This window comes from Labrus bergylta, chromosome 13, assembly GCF_963930695.1.
Source record: "Labrus bergylta chromosome 13, fLabBer1.1, whole genome shotgun sequence".
Classification (NCBI taxonomy): domain Eukaryota; kingdom Metazoa; phylum Chordata; class Actinopteri; order Labriformes; family Labridae; genus Labrus; species Labrus bergylta.
The window spans coordinates 3,752,744-3,771,733 of NC_089207.1; the positions used below are offsets into that span (position 1 = coordinate 3,752,744).

General features: G+C 41.2%; 1 protein-coding gene across 9 annotated transcripts in view; it reads left to right on the forward strand.

Moving 5' to 3' along the window:
• The first annotated feature begins 389 nt into the window (after window positions 1-389).
• mcf2lb (mcf.2 cell line derived transforming sequence-like b) overlaps window positions 390-18,990 on the forward strand; it is a 48,552-nt gene continuing 29,951 nt past the window's right edge. For 4 of the 9 annotated variants that reach the window (XM_065962328.1, XM_065962329.1, XM_065962330.1 and 1 more), the window contains exon 1: window positions 390-1,011. In XM_065962328.1, coding sequence (XP_065818400.1) covers window positions 429-1,011 — 583 coding nt within the window. In that variant the 5' untranslated portion in view covers window positions 390-428. Of the gene's footprint in view, window positions 1,012-7,401; window positions 7,605-8,142; window positions 8,231-10,816; window positions 11,412-15,787; window positions 15,907-18,990 lie in introns of those variants that run through there. The other 5 variants (XM_065962333.1, XM_020648380.3, XM_065962334.1 and 2 more) reach the window with 5 other exon arrangements.

Consider the following 18,990-nt stretch of genomic DNA (forward strand, 5'->3'; position numbering starts at 1 on the left):
TTGTGTTTGGTCTTTGTTGAATTGTGAGTTCTTTGAGGGTGCCACATTTAACAATTAGTTGTGACTTAAGCTCCAAGTTGGTTCTGTTGACCATTTATTCCTTCTACATAGTTAATCAGTAAGGGTGTTTAAACCATTATGTAAAAAGAAAACAATGCAGTCCAGATTATGCCAACAGAATTTACCCTCCAATTACTGTCATGACCAAGTGTCGTCACATGGTGGCAATGCAGCATAATCATTAAAGCATGACCAGTGGGGTCTGACGGTGTTTCATGACGTGGCTGTTATCCCTTTCCTCCACACTGGATGTCACTGTTGGATTAGTGGTTTGTGTAAAACTGCAACTGCTGACCTTCACTTCCCCTCCCCCCCCTCTGTGTCTCACAGGTCTGCACAGGTTTGCACCATCATGTGTGCTGAAGCTGATGCTGAAGCATGCAAGTGCAAATGAGTCTGCGTCCTCCTCCTCCTCCTCCTCCTCCTCCTCCTCCTCATTTCCATCACCGGCTTCCTGCACTCTGCATCCCTCTGCTCCTGGAGGACTCGTCACTGCAGCCAGAGCAGCTTCAGCACCACTCCATCATCCATCCATCCCTACAGCATCCATTTCTCACAAGCATCACCGCAACTTAAAGCCGGACACACCCCCCCCTCCCTCTCTCTCTCTCTCTCTCTCTCTCTCTCTCTCTCTCTCTCTCTCTCTCAGATTTCTGTCCTCCAGCATCCGTGTGACAAAACATAGCCGGCACGCAGTCACATCCAGGAGGGTTCTCGTTTCTGCATCCCCCTCTTCCATCCTGCTCGGCTGGTCTTCCTCGCAATCATCCGCTCTCCGCAGATCTGTGCAGGAAAAAGCAGGCAAGCTGTCTCTTCTTCCCGTGAAAGTGTCTCTTTGCTGGACAGCTGGTCTGCCACTGTCCCTGTGGAGGATGATACTGTGGATGAAGACGGAGGAGATGGCGCTGGGGGAGCTACTGGAGCGGCTGAGGACAGTCACCAAAAGCATAGGTGGGAGATAACAACACACTTAACAGCATAGTCTCTGTTTTTTTTTTTTTGTATTGGCAATTATATGATTGGTATTGACAGGGGATTGCACATGCTGCTGTAAACATAATGGATCAAATGATAATCTTTTCAATAAGAGACGATATTGGTTCTCTTAAAAAAAAGAAAGAAAAAGGCCAAATCAAATATGGAAGAAGCTGGCTTATGAAGGCTGGCTGTGTTTCTGCAGAAGACCGGACCAGGTTTAATATGATTGTTTTTCTGCCTCAAGCTAAGCAGCTGTTTGGACAATAAGTGGTGTTTTTATTACAAGACCTCCTTGTACAGTTAATGCTTGCAGGGGAGAATGTGATCTTGACTCACATACTAATAGATCCAGTAGGATAGGAAGCACAGAATCTTATGACATAAAAGCTGAAAATGTTCGCTACAAATCAACACATTCTGATTTTAATTTTGTGTTGACTTAGACGGATGTCTGCAGACATTTTGCTGTTGTGTTGTATCTCATTGGCCTATTTCCGAACTCCACCCTAAACGGTTACAGTATTCGATCACATCCAATGACCTACATTACCTGTGGTGGACTTGACACTATACATAGCAACATCCACTCTCAGATTTGGTTGCCATGTCTGGGCGTTTGTGATTTGTGCACAGCTCCTTATAGTCTTTCTTTTTCCTTAGAAACGTACGTCAGCCCTTCACTTCGAATGATGCAAATTTATGACCCAGTCATGAAATATAAGGCTCTTTGGAGCCTGTTTTGATTGACATGAGAACCTTTTTCCCCAGCCGAAGATGTGATGTCATGATGTTGCTCCTGCAGTTAGACCTTTTGACCTTTTTTTTTCTCAATTGTCAAACTAATACCATCTCTTCTATTTTGATCACTTTATAGAGATCTGCCTCACTCCACTCACTGCTAGTACACAGCCACTCGAACAAGCATGAACACACACACACACACACACACACAACACATTTTTGCATGAACTATCTTCCATTCTGTTCTGTGCTGGTAATGCTTCAATGAAGGTCAGGGATTCTGGTCTAATTTAAAGACGCCACAGCTGCCCATTTAGTGATAACTGAATGAAAATACAACACAGTTTCTGATCTTTTTTTAATTTTCAGCTGCATTGTAAGTTAATGTGTACAGAATATAAATGAAGGGAAGAGTAAAACTGTCAATGTTCTGCTCTGGTTTTGTCTTTTTGCATGATTTTCTAATCATTTTCCTTCAATCTCTAATACATCACGGTGTGCTCTTGTTGCACCCTCTTCTTCTTCTTAGCACCAGAGCTGGTGAAGTAGTGAGTGGGTGGACTTCAGTGAGAAGGGGGGCTTAGCAACAACAGAGCCAGGGGAATAAATCTGAACAGATTCTTTTTCAGCTTGAGCTGAACTACAGGCTCTACAATGAATATCTAGCTGCAGCGCTCTCACCCAGATATGATTTTAAAACTTTTTCACATATCACAGGTTTAATTTGGGGGCATACATGGGAGCATTGGAAGCACTATAAGGAAATGTGACAGGAATGTGCTGTGACAGGAGGATGAGAGCAGTAATCGGCTCAGAGAGGAGACTCTAACGCTGATCACAGAAGACAGCAAAGACGAGGAGAGAGTGAAGAGAGGAGATTCAGGGAAACAAAGTCAACCGAGGATGAAAAGGGATTTAGCATTGTCTAATCTTGCAAACTGCTCACTTCTTCTAAGCTGAAATGAAGGGGTTGAGTTGTAAAATGCAGAAAAACAGAGAAGCAAGCCCCCCTGTGTTTTTCATTTTACAAACACACCTTTGTTTCTCTTGTTAGCTCCTGGTCTCTTACCATCAGCATGACTAAACATATCCTCGAGCTGATACAAAGTCAGGAACATCTTTTTGCACCACACTAGTTTGGCTTTCTGGTGAACATAGACCATCCAACCCAACCATGTATCAGTCAGGTCAGCAGTGAGTGGGTAGATCTTCTCTGTGCTCAGAGGAAATGTGCATCTTCTCTTCCTCTCATATCGATAAATAACTTTGACATGGACTACTCGGCAGACAAAAAACAGCAAGTCTACTATAATATGTATCATGTTCACCATTTACTGTAAGGTTAGTGGGCTAGCATGCTAACAGTGGCTAATTTGCTCTCACAAAGTAAAGTTGAGATTTATTGGGATACGTTTTATTTTGCCAGTATTTTTTTTTTTCTTTTTTTACACATTTTTATTTTTATTTAATCTAAATATTTCTTCTCAATGAAAAGATAAGGGCTAAACAAAGTCATTACAGTTTACAGACGATGATTGTTTATGCTAAATCACATGGCAATCCATGCTATAGAGGATTAGATCTCTGGAAAAACACATGTCAGCTTTCTGTTGGTGCTAGAAGTCAGATTATTGAAAAGTGTTAAGGATACATTACTCTTTAGGAACTGTACGACGGAGGATTACGGCCACGTTAAATTTTTTTAAATTCTATTTAAATTTCGAGATTAAAGTCGTAAATTTACGATTTTATTCTTGTAAATTTACGACTTTAATCTTGAAATTAAAAAAATTAAAAATTAAATTAACGTGGCCCTAATCCTGTCGTAGGAACTGAGAGTTTGTGTAGAAACTTTTATGCTCATACGTCCAGTAGAAATATTTTTCCTGGATATGTAAAATCTTTGTTCAACTGGTAGCATTAGAAAAAATCCAAACACCAACTTCAGTAGCCTTCACCCTGTTAGAATCATCATGATGTGTACTAGATGTCATGGTTAATGGAAAAAAAAGTGTCAGAGATATTTCAGTCTGCTCGACTAAAGTCGACTAAAGTAGTGGACAATGCAATATCCGCTGAAGAAAAAAGAGCACCGGCTACAAAATTACATAACGCAATTTAATCTCCAGTTACCAGTAAACAAAGCAGATAATTATATAATGAAAGTAATTGTCACTTGCGGCCAGTATGATTGGCAGCCTCTCATCCAGTCTCTAACTGGGCGTTTGACCTACTTCAAGTTGATTTAAAGGGACACATCCAGTTCAGCGAGTCACAGGTCTCAGCTTTACAGCAGGAGTGTGTTCATCTGCAGCTCAGGACGCTTCAAGCTGTTTGTTTGGCAATAACAGCAGTGACATGTTTTACATGTTGTTGAGGCTTTCCTGTGTATAAGTTTGGCTATATGTTTAATACATCTCTCTGTGAGTTAGTGTGAGAGAGAGAGACTATCTTGCAATGTTTTTTTTTGCTTCTGATCCAGACAAGGAGCTAAGGTTTACGAGAGTCTGAGCTCTAAGCAGTCCAGCTGTCTCATGACTTCAGAGTGGCTGTTTAATCAAAGTGATTTGTTATGGATCAGTCTTTCCTCTGCTGCATCATTTGGTACAGAAGTCACATCAAGGAAGCTTTCTCATAAATCAGATACATCAGACACTGTTGTGGACATAACAGTGAGTGTCATGTTCCTTTTTTAGCTCGAGCTCCGGGGTTTGTTCAACTTGCCTCGGGGTTATTTTCCTAAAGGTGAGGCAGGTGTAGAGCCAGATGGAGAAAACAGGTCGCTGTGCGTCTGTAGAAGTGGTCAGAAGACACACGTTACCAGAACGAGGCAGGGTGCTTTTAATAACGACGCATGTTCAGTTTGTTTGATTGCATTTTATCTTGTCAAAATGCTCTTCTTTAAAGTGTCCTCAGTAGGTTTTGAATTCATCATATCTTTTTCATTTCTCTTCTGCTCTGAGTTCTTATCACCTGTAATCATTCAGATGCTTTTCATTCGGCCTGTTTGCTTGTTGGAGAAAGTGCTGCATCATCATAGGGTTGAAATGTTGTTTCGTGGCCACATGTCTGCAAAATGAAAACATTTTGGTCACTCTTTTCTGAATGTTCCTTCACTTTATATCAGCAAATGTTAGCATACTAACATGGAAATACAATAATTGGCATGTGGGACACTACACAAGCTAGTTGCCATTATGATCATGTTGGTGTTAAGCTCCCAGCTCCCTAACTATATCACTAGTTTAACTTTAGTAACGATTTGAGCCTTGATGTTCTTTATTTAAACTAGTATGGCATCATTAAAACTTATGAAACCTCTCACTTCATTTTCCATTTCCGAATTAACCAGTGCAGGTCAAAATGCTTCTGGAAGCCACAACCAATGAGAAAGACGAACCAGTGATTTATCGGTAGGAAGCTAAGCTAGGTAGCTAGTTCCAACATCAATTTCAAATAAGCGTCTGGTCAACAAAATGACAATAAGTTTGGGATTACATGATGTAGCAGCCCACATTTAGCATTTGTATTGAACATGAACAGCTGTCCAAGTTGTTTGTTACTTTGTCTCTTGTCTGTTTGCCAAAGCACACTGACAGCACTGTGCTGTACATCAAGCATAGACTGGCATAGTATCAGCGATGTCACCCATTAGTTTCTGAGGAGACGTTTTGAAGCCCAAACAATGAGGGTCGCCATATTGAAAACAATACTTCCACCTAACTTTGGATCAGTCTAGTAACACACAAAGAGGTATGACTGAGGCAGGCCTTAGCATCCAAGTAAACATCTACACCTGTCAGTCAACTCAGCCACATCCATTTATGCAATTGTATGCATAACTCCTTGGCGTCAAAGCATCACGGATAAGTTATAAAAAGATTGTTCTTGCACAGTTTTTTACCGACAAAGAAATGAGCCATAGTGGTCAAAACCATTTTTGAACCAGACGGTTAACATGTTTATTTCTGCTGTAAAAAATGAACATTTAATATCAGAATCAGAATCAAGTTTTATTGCCAAGTTTACACATACAAAGAATTTGACTTGGTGTATTGGTGCTAAACATTTAACAAGGAAATGACGCAGAACTAGCAACAACTTAAATAATACAGAATAAGAAGCTATTACAATATATAAAACAGAATTTAAAAATGTAAGATGTAAAAAACACAAATTGTACAAAAGGTGCAATGTAGGAGCTGTGCTGTGGACCATGAGAGAAAAAAAAGGGCTATATGGGCTATAATGTGGATTTCTTGTTTTTTTGCAGCCAGTCTCAAATTGCATTGGCTTTATTTTTCCAACACCTGAGGTAGCCGCTTGACAAAACATTTGATCAAATGCTCCACATTGACCTGACCTGGATCAGGTTGGATCTAAATGCATTTGAACAGGAGAGGTACTGGAGATCTTGTAGAACTGTCTGGCTCCCTGGGTAGACTTTAACACCTAGCTTAGAATGAAAGGACAGTCAGGTCATTTGAGCTTTTTGTGCTGGTGTATTTATATGTGTGTGTCTGTACATGTACCCAGAAGTCACTTTGGTAGAAAAACTGTGATGCAGGGCTGTAATAAAGTGGGAGGTCACGGGGGGTCGGCGATGCCATAAAGGAGGGATCAGACCTGATTAACTAGATAGCAGAAGAAGAGAGGGTTTGACATGGAGGCATGTTAGTATATGGCTGATGTGTGTTTCTCGTTCTCCTGCAGTGTCCTCATCAGTATGTGTGAGAGTGCAGCTCCTCTCTCATCTCTATTCTAAGCCTATAAACTAAAAGCTGCCTTTTGCTTGCCAGCTTTAACTGCACAAACACCACCAAACACACACACATTAACACACACTTTAAAGCTCTTCCATCAACCTCCTTCTCTCTCCCATTAAAAAGCACCTTCTGTATTTGCTCTTCTACTCCAGTTAGCCACATATTGAGCAAATCCCCACCCCAAGTTGTAATATAGCCACCATAAAGTTTAAGAGTAGCAGTTTGTAAGTTTTTTGCAGGTTAATGCTCCGTGCATTCTTTCCCAATTCATCAGATAATTAATGCATGAGAGAATCTTGGGAGGTGGAAAAGAAGAGGAAAGAAAAGGCAGATTAGTTAAGGAGTGAAGGAATATAATTAGCCCGAGCAGCAGAAGGGGATTTGTGCTCCACCGGCTGCCCTCTGCTTCCACCCCCCCTTCACCCTTCCCTTCTTTCGCCCTTTCTGAGCTGTCAATAGTTGCACTCGCGACGAGGTCTGCATGAGCATCAGTGTGAGTGTGTTTGTGCAGAGCAGAGCCGGACCCTTTCTCACCTCCAGCGTGAACACTTTTTTGTCACCGAGGTTGTGCAGACTGTGACTCAGCTCTTTTTTTTGCTTCTGCCTGCTTTGCACCAGAGCTGTTTCATCGAGTCCCCCCCAATCCCCGATTTGTTTCTGCAGAGGAGAGGAGAGGACGCCCAGCTGGACTTGTTCGTAGCCAAGCAGACTTTCTTCATGTGAAGAAGCTTGATTCTGTGCGTCCCTGGCACATTCCCATGCCTGCATTTGGGGTCTGCATCTTGGAGTCTATTAGAGTGTGCAGCGGAGCTTTGCAGGTGCAGGGAGGGAGGGAGGGAGGGGGTCTTTTCTGGATGACAGAGTTTGTTTGAGTGTGTGTGTGAGACCAGCAGCCTGCTCTCATGTCGCTGCATGAGTTTCTGCGGGAGGGTGGGGAGGCATCGTGCCGGATCATGAACCGGCTCAGTCATCTGATGCAGAACTTGGACATCTCTGGACAAGGGTCGCCTTACCCCTCCAACCCATCGAGCCGCAGGAGCTCCTGGAGAGACTGGGATGGTAAGACCTAAAAAAAATAATAATAATTAGGAGAGTGCGTGCATGTATACAACTTTGCAGTGTTCATAAAACTACATACCTCTGAGAGTTTGTGTGTAATAGATTCCTGATTGAAGCTTTGGCCAGAGTTCTGCAAGGGCATCATGCCCAGAGCCGCACAAAGTTTCCTCCGAGCCTCGGATCACTCCCCACTGAGCAGTTTCTCTGTCTTTATGTGTCTTAACAGTTTGTGTCTATGTGAGTGTATCTCTGTGTGTGTGTCAGTTCGTGCCTGAGTAGCTTAAACAGCCGCTTCAGTTTTCCAACACATAAATCTCTGCAGCTGCACAGATTTTTTTTTTCTTTTTTTCCTGCAGCAGTAAGAGATTCTTCAGTGAATCTCGAAACTGCAGCACACGGCATCTTAGCAGTCTGTTCAGAGGAGCAGGAAGTGCTGATTACAGCTGCTGAGTTTTCAAGTTGGAGCGTGATTGTTGACACTCTGAGACCTTGGAGTCTGCATAGAAGAAGGACTTTCCCAGGTGTTACTATCAGGCAGAGGGGGGGGGAAAGGATGGTGAGGAAAACCAGGAGGAGGAGTTCTTCTCAATGGGACGGTGGTATGCCCATGGTTCCATTAAAACAACGTGAGTCAGGAGATGTATGGATGGGATTTTTGTGTCTCTATGTATCATGAGGCTACTTGTGTGTTTTGAAATGCTTAGAAGAAAGCAACTTGTGCACATATTTGTTTGTGTAAACACATTACTAACACACAATATGTGAAAATTGTACATTTCCTATAAAACATGTGTATGCTTTAGTCTTCAATGTGACCCTTGTCTTTATGAGGCAGCCTCGTCTCTCACCAAGGTCGTCCTCTTGATATTTATGGACGCTCTGTCCCTGCATGAATGCCACCGCAGGAGCAAAGATATTGCTGTGCCTAGCACCTATGGCTTGTACTTGTGTGTCTTTATACATGTGTAGTATACTGTATGTTCAGATGCATTGATTCTGCATACCGTACCTGTATGCTCTTGTTGTCTGCTTAGTGTTTTTCTGTACCTCCTGCTGCGAGCTTTCATGGAAAGTTTTCCTTCCAGCTCTGTTAAAGTCTTTAGCCAGACGGTGAATTCATTCAAGAAGAACTATGTTGTTGATGTAGCAGTTGTTTGCTTTAACAGACTGCGGCTAAACATCTCTGAATCCTTATAAAAGTCAGGCACAGGAGAGATATTTGATAGTCTATTCAGAATAGTCCTGTGCTTGCTTGCATTCACAAATCATAGATCATTAAAAAAAAAAAAGGTTAAGGACGCCTGAGAGCATAAGTCAGAGGTTGTTTCTAGAGTTGATCAACTTGAGATTTCCTGGTTAAATTGAGAACATACAAAGACTTTAATTTCTGCAGAATGCAAATGACAAAAGTTGAGCCTCACATTATAGATAACAACTGTCTTGTTTTGGGAACTTATTGTGACTTACCAAAACATCATTGATAGTGTCTTGGAAGCCAGTGAGGGATCCAGTTGACAACTTGGTTGATGTTAAAGTTGGTAATGGCAATATCGTTAGACTCAAATTGATTAAAATACTGCAGTTAATCATAGAGCTTGTCTTTTAAAATCCGATTAATAAGCACTGATATCTCATTTAGTGGTTTTGGTCTGTTATGTTAATAGCAGCTCAATTAACCACTAGCTGCTAGCTGACGATTAGGGAGTTCGCTAAAGATTTAAGATGGTCTGGTTTTCTAACTCCTTTCTAAACCTTCTATACATTTCAAACTTGTAGTCTAATATCACAAACAAAGCTGACTCAAGTGACATCACTTAAGGTAATTTATTTCCTTTTTTTTGTAGCCACACAATGACTTTTCCATAAAAAACACACATTATGGGTGGCATTTATGGATGTTCATCTAATTTCCCTGTCAATATAAATGAATTTAATCAAGATTACATAAATCTAAAGTTAAGAAAACAGTCAAAACTGAGTACAATTTATTTAACACAGCTAAACACCTGCTTGCAGTATTACTTCTGGCCTGTGTGTGTGCATGTACAGCATGTTCGATTACTGGTTATTAGAGCTCTCACAAAACCTATGAAATTAAAATGAGTGAACATTTTGTATTTCCCCTTTGGGATGAAGGGTATGTGATGTATGTCTTCTTTTCTTTCTAAAATGATGGTACATGCATTTTGAGTTTGAGGACAAATACATCTCACACAGTAGTGGCTTTCAGTATTGGTACTTGCTCACTGGGTTTACGCTCTATGAACCTAAGTGTCTCCAAATGGGACTTATACTGGAGTTGGTCTGCAGTCATTCGTTTTGTTTGACCCCGTTTTCACTTTGAACTGTGCACTTTTCCAACCTAATGGCCCTTGTGTTTATCTCTCAAGGTTTATGGCACTGATAACCTTTGTGCATGGACCGTGGAGCATCATCGAGCAACCCCCCCCCTCCTCCCCCCCAAACAACAAGCACACCACGTGTACACATGCAAACTAACACATATAACCTACTGCACAAACCATTAAGCAGACTGATGGCTAAGTAAGGAGTCAGAATGGTGTCAGTTGGCTCATTTTGACTGAAGCGTATCTTTATTACGACGCATTGAAATTGAATCTAAATGACCACGTTCATTTAAGACACAGTGGCTTTCTGTGAGAGCTCTCATTATAGACGTAAGTCTTTCAGTGGCTTTGTAAGAATGGGCTCTTTTGAGTGCTGTAAACAAGAGAAGAGGGCTTTGAATAGATACAGTCTGTGGTCGGTTAAATGGAGATGCAGGCCGTCGTTTGAATGGGCTGGTCAGAATGAAGGCTTTGTACTTTTGGTTCCACATCTCCTGAGATAAGGCAAAGGACAAGTCAGGGATGTGATAGCCTATAGGTAAATTAGGTGCTGGGAGCTGCAGGTACAAGCTAACCGCTCTGACACAACATATGACACAACTTTACTTCTTTGTTTTTTTTTAACTAATACAGAGTCACAACTGGATCTGTTTCAGAGGTCAGGGATTCAACTTGGAGGCTATTCAGGAGGGAGGGGTTAGGACAGGTAGTTGTCCTTTCAGGAGGGAGGGGTTAAGGGTACCTGGGTGAGCAGGGAGGGTGCTACACTGAAGCTTTTGTCTACAGGGAAAGTAACCTGAGGTCGTAATAGGAAGTCCCCCACAGTTACTGAGTGACGTCCCGCAGGCTGTGATGCACCTGCAGCCTGACGGGGAGTGAGAGGCTGCTGGATGTAGAGGTCTGGTGGAAGGTGGAACCAGAATGAGAGGGAGACTTTTACCGTGATACCTTTTTATTATTATTATTTTTTTTTAGCTTGGCTGCATGGAAGAAGAGTTGCTTAAGAGAAGGAGCAAAGAAGACGTAGACTGGCAAAGAAGGATGGGAGGAGAGGAGATGGAGGATTCAGGCTTCTCTGTGGAGGAGGATGTGGAGTTGGACTCTGGGTTTTGCTTGGAGGTGGACTCAGGAGAGGGGATTGTAGGCACGGATAGAGAGGAGTGTGACTGGTTTGTGATGGCAGGAAATCCAGATTCTAAATTTGACGAGCGAATAGAGGAAAGAGTGAGTCGAGGAGGGAGTCAAACTGAAGAGGTAGGGTCGGTAGAGGATGAGGAGACTGAAGCGGAGCAAAAAGAAGAGGTGGATAATCAAACTGAAGAGGTTAAAGATGAAAAAACGGAGGGCGAGTTGGACGTGTGTTTGTGGCCGGTAAATAAGAGTGGAGGTCACGTTAGGATCTCTCTGGAAGAGGTGGAGAGGTACTACAGATTTTCTCGCTGCTGCCACTGGCTGTTTGGTATGTAGATGTTTTCTTCTTTTATCTTTTATAAATAAATATGATTCTAGCCTTTAACACACAGCAGTTTACTCCTGTGTTTTAAATCTGTTATCCTAACTCCACATGTTCCACCTGTCCTCTTCTGCTTGAGTTCACCTCCTTGTCTATGTTTAACAAAGCGTTTTACCTACTTTTGTTGTCATTCAGTTTTTGAGTTTTTACTTGATAGTTGTTTCCTGTGATAAAAAAGTTCTCCAGGTTGAAGACAATATAAACTGTAACTCACAAAGGATATATCGCTGGTATTCTATGTTCTGATGTGTGTATCTACTGTTCTGTATGCAGTGTTTTGCATTGATAGAAATTGGGGTAATAATCAACACTAATACATTTCTGCCCTAAATGTAGACTGAACCAAAACCTAGATGTGTAAGAGGCAGAGTAGAAGATATTAAGGCTGCATCCCAATTCTCCCCACTTTGTCCTGCCCCCTTTGATTTGATCGCTCCTACAGAGAGTCGAATATCCCGCTCGTTTCTGGGACGGTCGACATAGCAGCCTTATAACCCTCAAGAGGGCCCTCCTTTGTTTTCTAAATGCAGGCTCTATAGAGAGTAGTAAGAGAGAAACTACCAGGATACCTTTCAGAGTGAGGCAGTGCAACATGGAATATGGTACTTTGCCATGCAAAGGGCCTTATCTTTGCAAATAACCATTGTGTCTGTGTTGATGCAAAGGAGATTTGAGCTGCATTTGAGGAAAGAATTGCTGTTCACTATATTTTTCATGAGCGCTTTATGTGGGAGATTATTTGTAAATGACAGTACAGTTATTCTTACTTTGCATGTATGAAGTTTGAAAGAACATATCATGACTTAACTGTCTCCAATTTATACGCAGAGATTTGAACCTCCCATTAATTAAAAGTATTTAAAAAACACGCTCACCCTCAGTCAATTGTTTGGGTGATACCCCATCTTCCCCTAACCCCCACCCCCAACCCCCCAAATGTAGATTGGGGATGAAGCGGGAGTCTGTTTTTGGTTTATTAGACAAATAGTTATATGATAGAATTAGAAAATTATGACTGTATTTTCTGATCACAGCCAAAAGCCGGCAGAGCAGTAAAAAAACATTTACTAGTTCCTTAAACATTGCCCCCTTTTTCACCCTCATTTGAACCCTCTCACCCCTGGTCTTTCTTCGTGATATTAAGGACTCATCTGTTAATGCTCAACCTTATTAGTGCTTCGTATTGTCTCTGTCACTCCTCCACAGCCATGACTGTAAGCCCCTTATTCCCACTTGTTGCCCTCCCCCATCCCCTCTGTTTATGGGTGATAATATATTCTGTTTCTGCCCCCTTTTTCCCCAAAAATCTTTGACCCACTCAGAGTATTATATATACTAAATATTTTCAAATTCATTTCAGGTTTCTTATAAGAAGGGAAACAAAGGACTGAAAGACAGTGTGGGTTAAACAATCCTACAACCAGCTTGTTCCATAGTTTTCAAAATGTTGTCGTTTACTCCCTCTCTTTCTGTCCCGATGAAACCTTGAGACTCCCGGTCTAATCTGTGTCAGTAATGGCAGGCGGGGACAGTCCAGGTGTGTGACTGTGACCCACTAATGTTTGACTCGTCACCTCACAAACGTGACTGTGAGTGGACACTAATCCCCTTCGTTAAGCCTTTTATAAGAACATTAGCTACTCAGGCGGTACACACCAGCTGTAGTTCACGCATGTGTTTACGTGCATAGGGAATGTTGGAATGATATAATCTTGTTTTGATTAATTGTTATAGTTTTTTTTTTTTTTTTGCAGGGTAACCTTAACACAAGGTTAAAACAGCAAACACTTTGGGATTTTTTAATTATTAGCTCATAATCATTCAAACAAGTATGAGGAAATAAACTCTAAAGGTCACCTGAGTCACTAAATGTAAGCAATAAAATTCAGCATCTCTGTCGGGAGGATGTGGCCTCCTTATGCCAATATACAGACTTTTATTGAGACCACCTCTGCGACAAAAATACTTCTTTTTTTCTCCCAATACTCTCTTGATATTTTTCAGTACCTCGTGACATCATCGATACTTTGTGATGAGTGAAATCACAAAAAGAACGAGAGACCAGAAAAGACACCTGAGTGGTTTCACTGTCTGTCTTAGAAATACAGTAGTATCTGAAACTGCTTCTTCCTTTTTAAATATCCAGAGGGGTTGTTTACTATTGTATAACACTGTATGAGCAGACAGTGGAAGTCTGGAGCGAAGTAGAAGGAAAAACAAAAAGGGACAGTCAGGGGGGTAAATGCGACAAAATAGTCGCATTTACCCCCCTGATAATAGTGTTAAATACCGGAACTGAAACTTGAACCTGATTCTTCCAGGAGGGGATTTTTTCAGTAACAGAATAGTCTCTTTCTGGAAAACAAATGGCTGACCTGGGTGGGTGGTGGCTGATTTTGATATGTGTGGGAGTTACTGGGGGCAGGGTGTGGCTGGGGGTCAGAAAGAGGAAACTGGTGCGGGTTTCTGTGTGAACTTGATGCTGTGTGTGTGTAGAGTGTGTGAGAGAGCTGTGCAGATGACCAGACAGCTGCAGCTCTGTGTCCTCAGGCTGCAAACCCATGCTTTACCAAACATCACAGATAAGGTGATTTATTCAGTCTCATTGCCACTGGCCTGACCCGTGTGAAGGACACATTGGAAGGGTGTGCACACACCCTTGCTTGAGGTAAAAACTAAAAAGAATAGAGGCAAACAAAGTTGTGTCTCAAATAACACCTGAAGGAATCAGTCTCTAATCGAAATCTGTCAGCTACAGATCTTTGGAAATATTACCCAATCAACAGAGCAAAGGGTTGATACAGAATATTCCACTACAGGTCGAGTAACAGTGAAAGGTTGATTCAGTATTTCAGAAAAAATATCTAGTGACACAGTTCATGAGTTAGCTTGATAATATAATTTTCCCAGCTACACTTAGGCTTTTAATGTTAAACAGATGGAGTTGTGTAACCTTCTACATATCACAAACAATAGTATTTCCAATGGAGGGGAAGAAGGACCATAGTGTAGGTACCAACTAATGTTTTAAATATGAAGGTGACTGGTTTTCTGTGTGTCTTTGTACTCTCTAGGTGTGGTAGAATAGTGTAATCTGTAACGGGGATCTCTGAGGTGTCCTGCTGCTGTCCAAGATTTAGAACCACCTGTTTTAGTGAACAGAAGCTGAACAGCAGCGTCCGTGATGTCACAAACTTGGTTAAGATGCCGTGATGTCGCTGATCTCCTTTTCCCGTCAGGGATTGTGTTCGTCTCTAAAATCAGACTGACAGAAGAGGCCCTGAAAATCTGTTTCAAGGTCGGCCAAAAGTTTTAAGGGGGGTTACTTTTATTTTGTTCCAGGCGCTGTAAATTAAATGTGTCCAAACAAGAACCCCCCCCCACCCCCACCCATCTTTTCCCAAAGAAAAGATTCTCAATAGCTGAAACATTTGACTGTTAAAAGAAAACAAGTAAAAAAAAGTACTTTAAAGAGCAGCAAAATGATGATAGGTACAGCTTTGTCCATAGGGGGCGCCAAAATCGACACAGACCAAAAGTTTCTCACAGGAGCTACAATTCTACAATTCACTGAGCAGACGCTTTTATCCAAAGCGACGTACATCAGAGAGTAAGAACAACACAAGCAAGGATCTAGAAAAAAGGGAACAATGTCAGTAAGAGCAAACGATCAGCTTTGAGTCTGATTGGACACACAGGTGCTGACAGGAAGTGACCAGAGGCAAAGCACAACATTGAGGGCAGTTCTTGAGAGCTCTAATCAGTATAGAAACCATCTTATAAGTCGTCGTTATCAAACAAAAACCATCGTCACAACCATCATCATCATCAATAATATGGAGACCATCATCATTAAGTTAGTAGGTATTCATGAAAGAGCTGGGTCTTTAGCTTTTTCTTAAAGGTGCAGAGTTTTAAGTAACTGTCTTGCAGATCTCTGTATTGTTAATCTTTCGGGGGCCTGATACATTTCATATAATTCACAATTCAAGGTTTTTGAAATGTTTACTAGTAGGTCGGATTGAAATCTAAATCCTACTTTGATTGATGCTGTTTTGACACAACAGCGACGACACCAGCTGGCCACTGAGGACAAAAAGGTTTCAGAGGAGGAAGTGGAGAGCGAGAAGACGCACCAGAGCGAATCGTGTCCTCAAACACTTTGTGTCAGAGAGAAAGAGAGCGTTGAAGGTCTGTGTACTGATATCCTCGGGCTCAGTCACCTGATAGGCCTCATTGCCAAACAAAGAGTTAGAGCAAGACTCCCTGGTTTGTTTGAACTGGAGGAGTCAGAGGAGGAGGAGGAGGGCTGAGCCTGTAAAGGGATCAACAGTCCGGATAACGCACAGGGAACAGACAGGAGCATACATCCATGATTTTGGATTGTCTTTGTGGTGCTTTTCAGATGGACTGATGATGTCACTACTTTGTCAGAGGGCAGGTATGGCGCTATACGGGAAACTTTGTAGGGAGAGTGTATTTTCATCTGCGTTTTCCAGTATTAACCTTGATATGCTCGTTTCTTCGGGGGGTGGGGTTTGTGTTTTTTGTATTATTGTTAACGGACTTTAGAGAGTTGTAAAAACAAGCCGAATATTCTGTTAAAGAACCGAGACTGCAGGAGGCTAAATGTTTTATCTTATTCTGAATCTGATCAGTGCAGGACGTGATGAAGCTCAAGGATATCAGTCTGCTGCTTTTCTAATCCATTTCAGGGGTCACCCACAAACTTATTGGTTTAGGCTGCAGCTCTTATCAGTCAAAGTTAACCACAGTTGGACTCTGATCAGGTGAAGATGCAAAATAACTTTGTCAAGAGGAGGAAATACCCTGATCTGTTAATTTTTGTCATGGTCCGAGAAATCCTCTATTTTTACAGTCATTTAAACTGAAGCGGTTTCCAATCCAACTTTATTTGTTAAGCACTTTAAAACAACCACAGTTGACCAAAGTGTTGTACAGAAGAATAAATAGAATACGTAACAGCTCACATGAGATAAAAGAAAACTACATGGGAAACACAGAATCAATTTAAAAGACATAAAACACAAGTAAAATGAATAGGCATGCAAAAAAGAAATCAAATAAGTCGACGTCTTACTGTGTGTCAAAGGCCATGCAGGGAAAAGAGATGGGTCTTAAGAGATTTAAAAACAGGTTTCATGATTGAGGTTAAAGCTCGGACAGATGAAAGAGAATGAGAGGTCAATAATTGCCAATTTTCATTCCATGCATGTGAGACAGTGCATGAAATGAACTGTACTATATCTCTTTAACTGTATTCTGTATTTGAACGCCTTAGAGCCGAATGCAAACGTCGACTGAATCCATTTATAAGCACAGGGTGGACACTGAGTTTTACGACGTTACAGGGGACAGAATGAACTCTGTATGTAAGGAGACTTTTTTAAATAGTGGTCTGAAAAATTGCAAGCAAGGGGGAAAAGTCATAAGTGTCGCTATTAATTATGATCTTCCCACATGATGAAATGAAACAGTAGTTTTGGTCCAGAAAGTGTTTTGGACCTGTATGTAGAGCTTCTGCATGTTTCCCAGCGTTACAATGCATTAGATGATTTCCTTCAGGGAAACAGAGCAAACACTGTCAGACTGAAAAGTCAACATTGCTCTTTACAGTAACTGACTTTCCAGTCTGTGCAGGAACAATGACTAGAGGATACTTTCTGTCACTGTTGGACACTCCTTTGATAATCCTCTGACTACTCCTGTTGCCTGGACGCTCCTTCAGCTTACTTCCAGGAGTCATCACTCCTATTGTCCATGCTGAAGAGACTCTGATGGATTCTATAAAACTAAAAGAGCTGCAGCTCTGTTGCCAACAGACGTAATTAGGAGATGAAGAGGACGGTATTGACTCTGAACTTAAGCAGTTCTTTTTCAGATGCCGGCCCTTATCTTTAATGGCATGGCCGCTAGGGCTGGGAAATATATCGAGTTTCCAAGATATATTGATATATTTTCAAACAAGATATAGGGTAAGACAATATCGTTAATATCAATGTAGTTTATGTTGCATTAAAATAACGTTACAGAGGTGCCAGGTCACCTTTTTCTCATCTCACTGATGATGTCTGACTGTCTGTCCCTCTTCACCCTGCTCCTCCTCTCTCTCTCTTTCATTGTATTTAAGGAACATATTTATTTTATTATATAACTATTTAAATTCACAAACAGGTAGTTTATTTTTCCAAATACATATCGATATATATCGAGTATCGCCATTCAGCTAATCAATATCAAGATATGAGTTTTGGTCCATATCGCCCAGCCCTAATGGCACAAGGACTCCTATGGTTAAATGTTTATGTACGGGTCTTTGAAAATCCACTCTCCACATGTGGAAAGAAACTCTGCAGTTGTTTTTCATGTTCTGATACCACCAGTGCAGTTTAATGACCCTGATAGGAGGCAACTGTTTGCACACCTAAATACTACAAAGACCTGATACTACAAGTGACTCTTCTTAAACACTATCCAAACACTATGTGGTTTATAAAGCTTATGGTCACTATGGCTTCTTTCCATCATGTTTTTTTTAAAAGACATAACAGGCAGCTGCCTCATTCAGTGAGACAGGAAACTGAAAAAAAATTAACAAACTTTAGAGATAATGTTTTCCTTTTAAGAAAAATGGGTGGTGTACATGTTGGGATTTGATTGTATATGGCTGCTTTAATCATAACAAAAATATATGAGCGATCAGAACATAGATGCCAAAAAATGTTATTAGACAAATTTCCTGGTTTTATTTTTTTCTTGAGCATTGAGTACATTTTAAATTGCACACCAAAGTGTCTTCCTGTAAAAATAAAAAGATGTGTAACTTTCAGTTTATGTTAACACTGACGGTGTGTAAGAGACTCAGACAAATAGAAACGTTCTGATCCTGCAGCATATTAGTTTACTTGTGCCATTTTTTCCTGTATTGATCTGTTTTGGCTCCTATAGTGGCAGCTCTCGTTTGTCAAGTTGAACTGTGGCCAGTTTGCATTCAAAGAGCTCAGCTGCAAAGTTCCTTGGATACAAACCAAAGCATACGCTGTGCAGTAGGGAGACTGCTTATGCATATCGATGACTGTTTCTCAGTGTAACCTAAATATCTCTTTACCCCTAACACTGTAACAGAAATCTGCTGAATATTCAGATTTGATTGAAACAGCTCACTACATTAGAGTTTCTTTGAGATTATTTTTTGGGGCTTTTGCCTTTATTTGATAGGACATCTGAAGACCGAGAATGTGGGGAGAGAGAGTGGGGTAGACATGCAACAAATATTGGCAGAATGGGGAGTCAAACCTTCAACCAGTCCAATGAGGGCTGTAACCTTTGAACATGGGGTACCCGATCCACCAACTGAGCCAAACCAGTGCCCCGGTTTAATGGTATTTAGATTAAATACTAAAGTGAACAATGTGTCACACCGCCAAAAATTCACTGGTTGAACTAATTACTATTCAAATATCCACCAAAACCCCCATGAGTGTCTGCATTGAACCTCTATTTG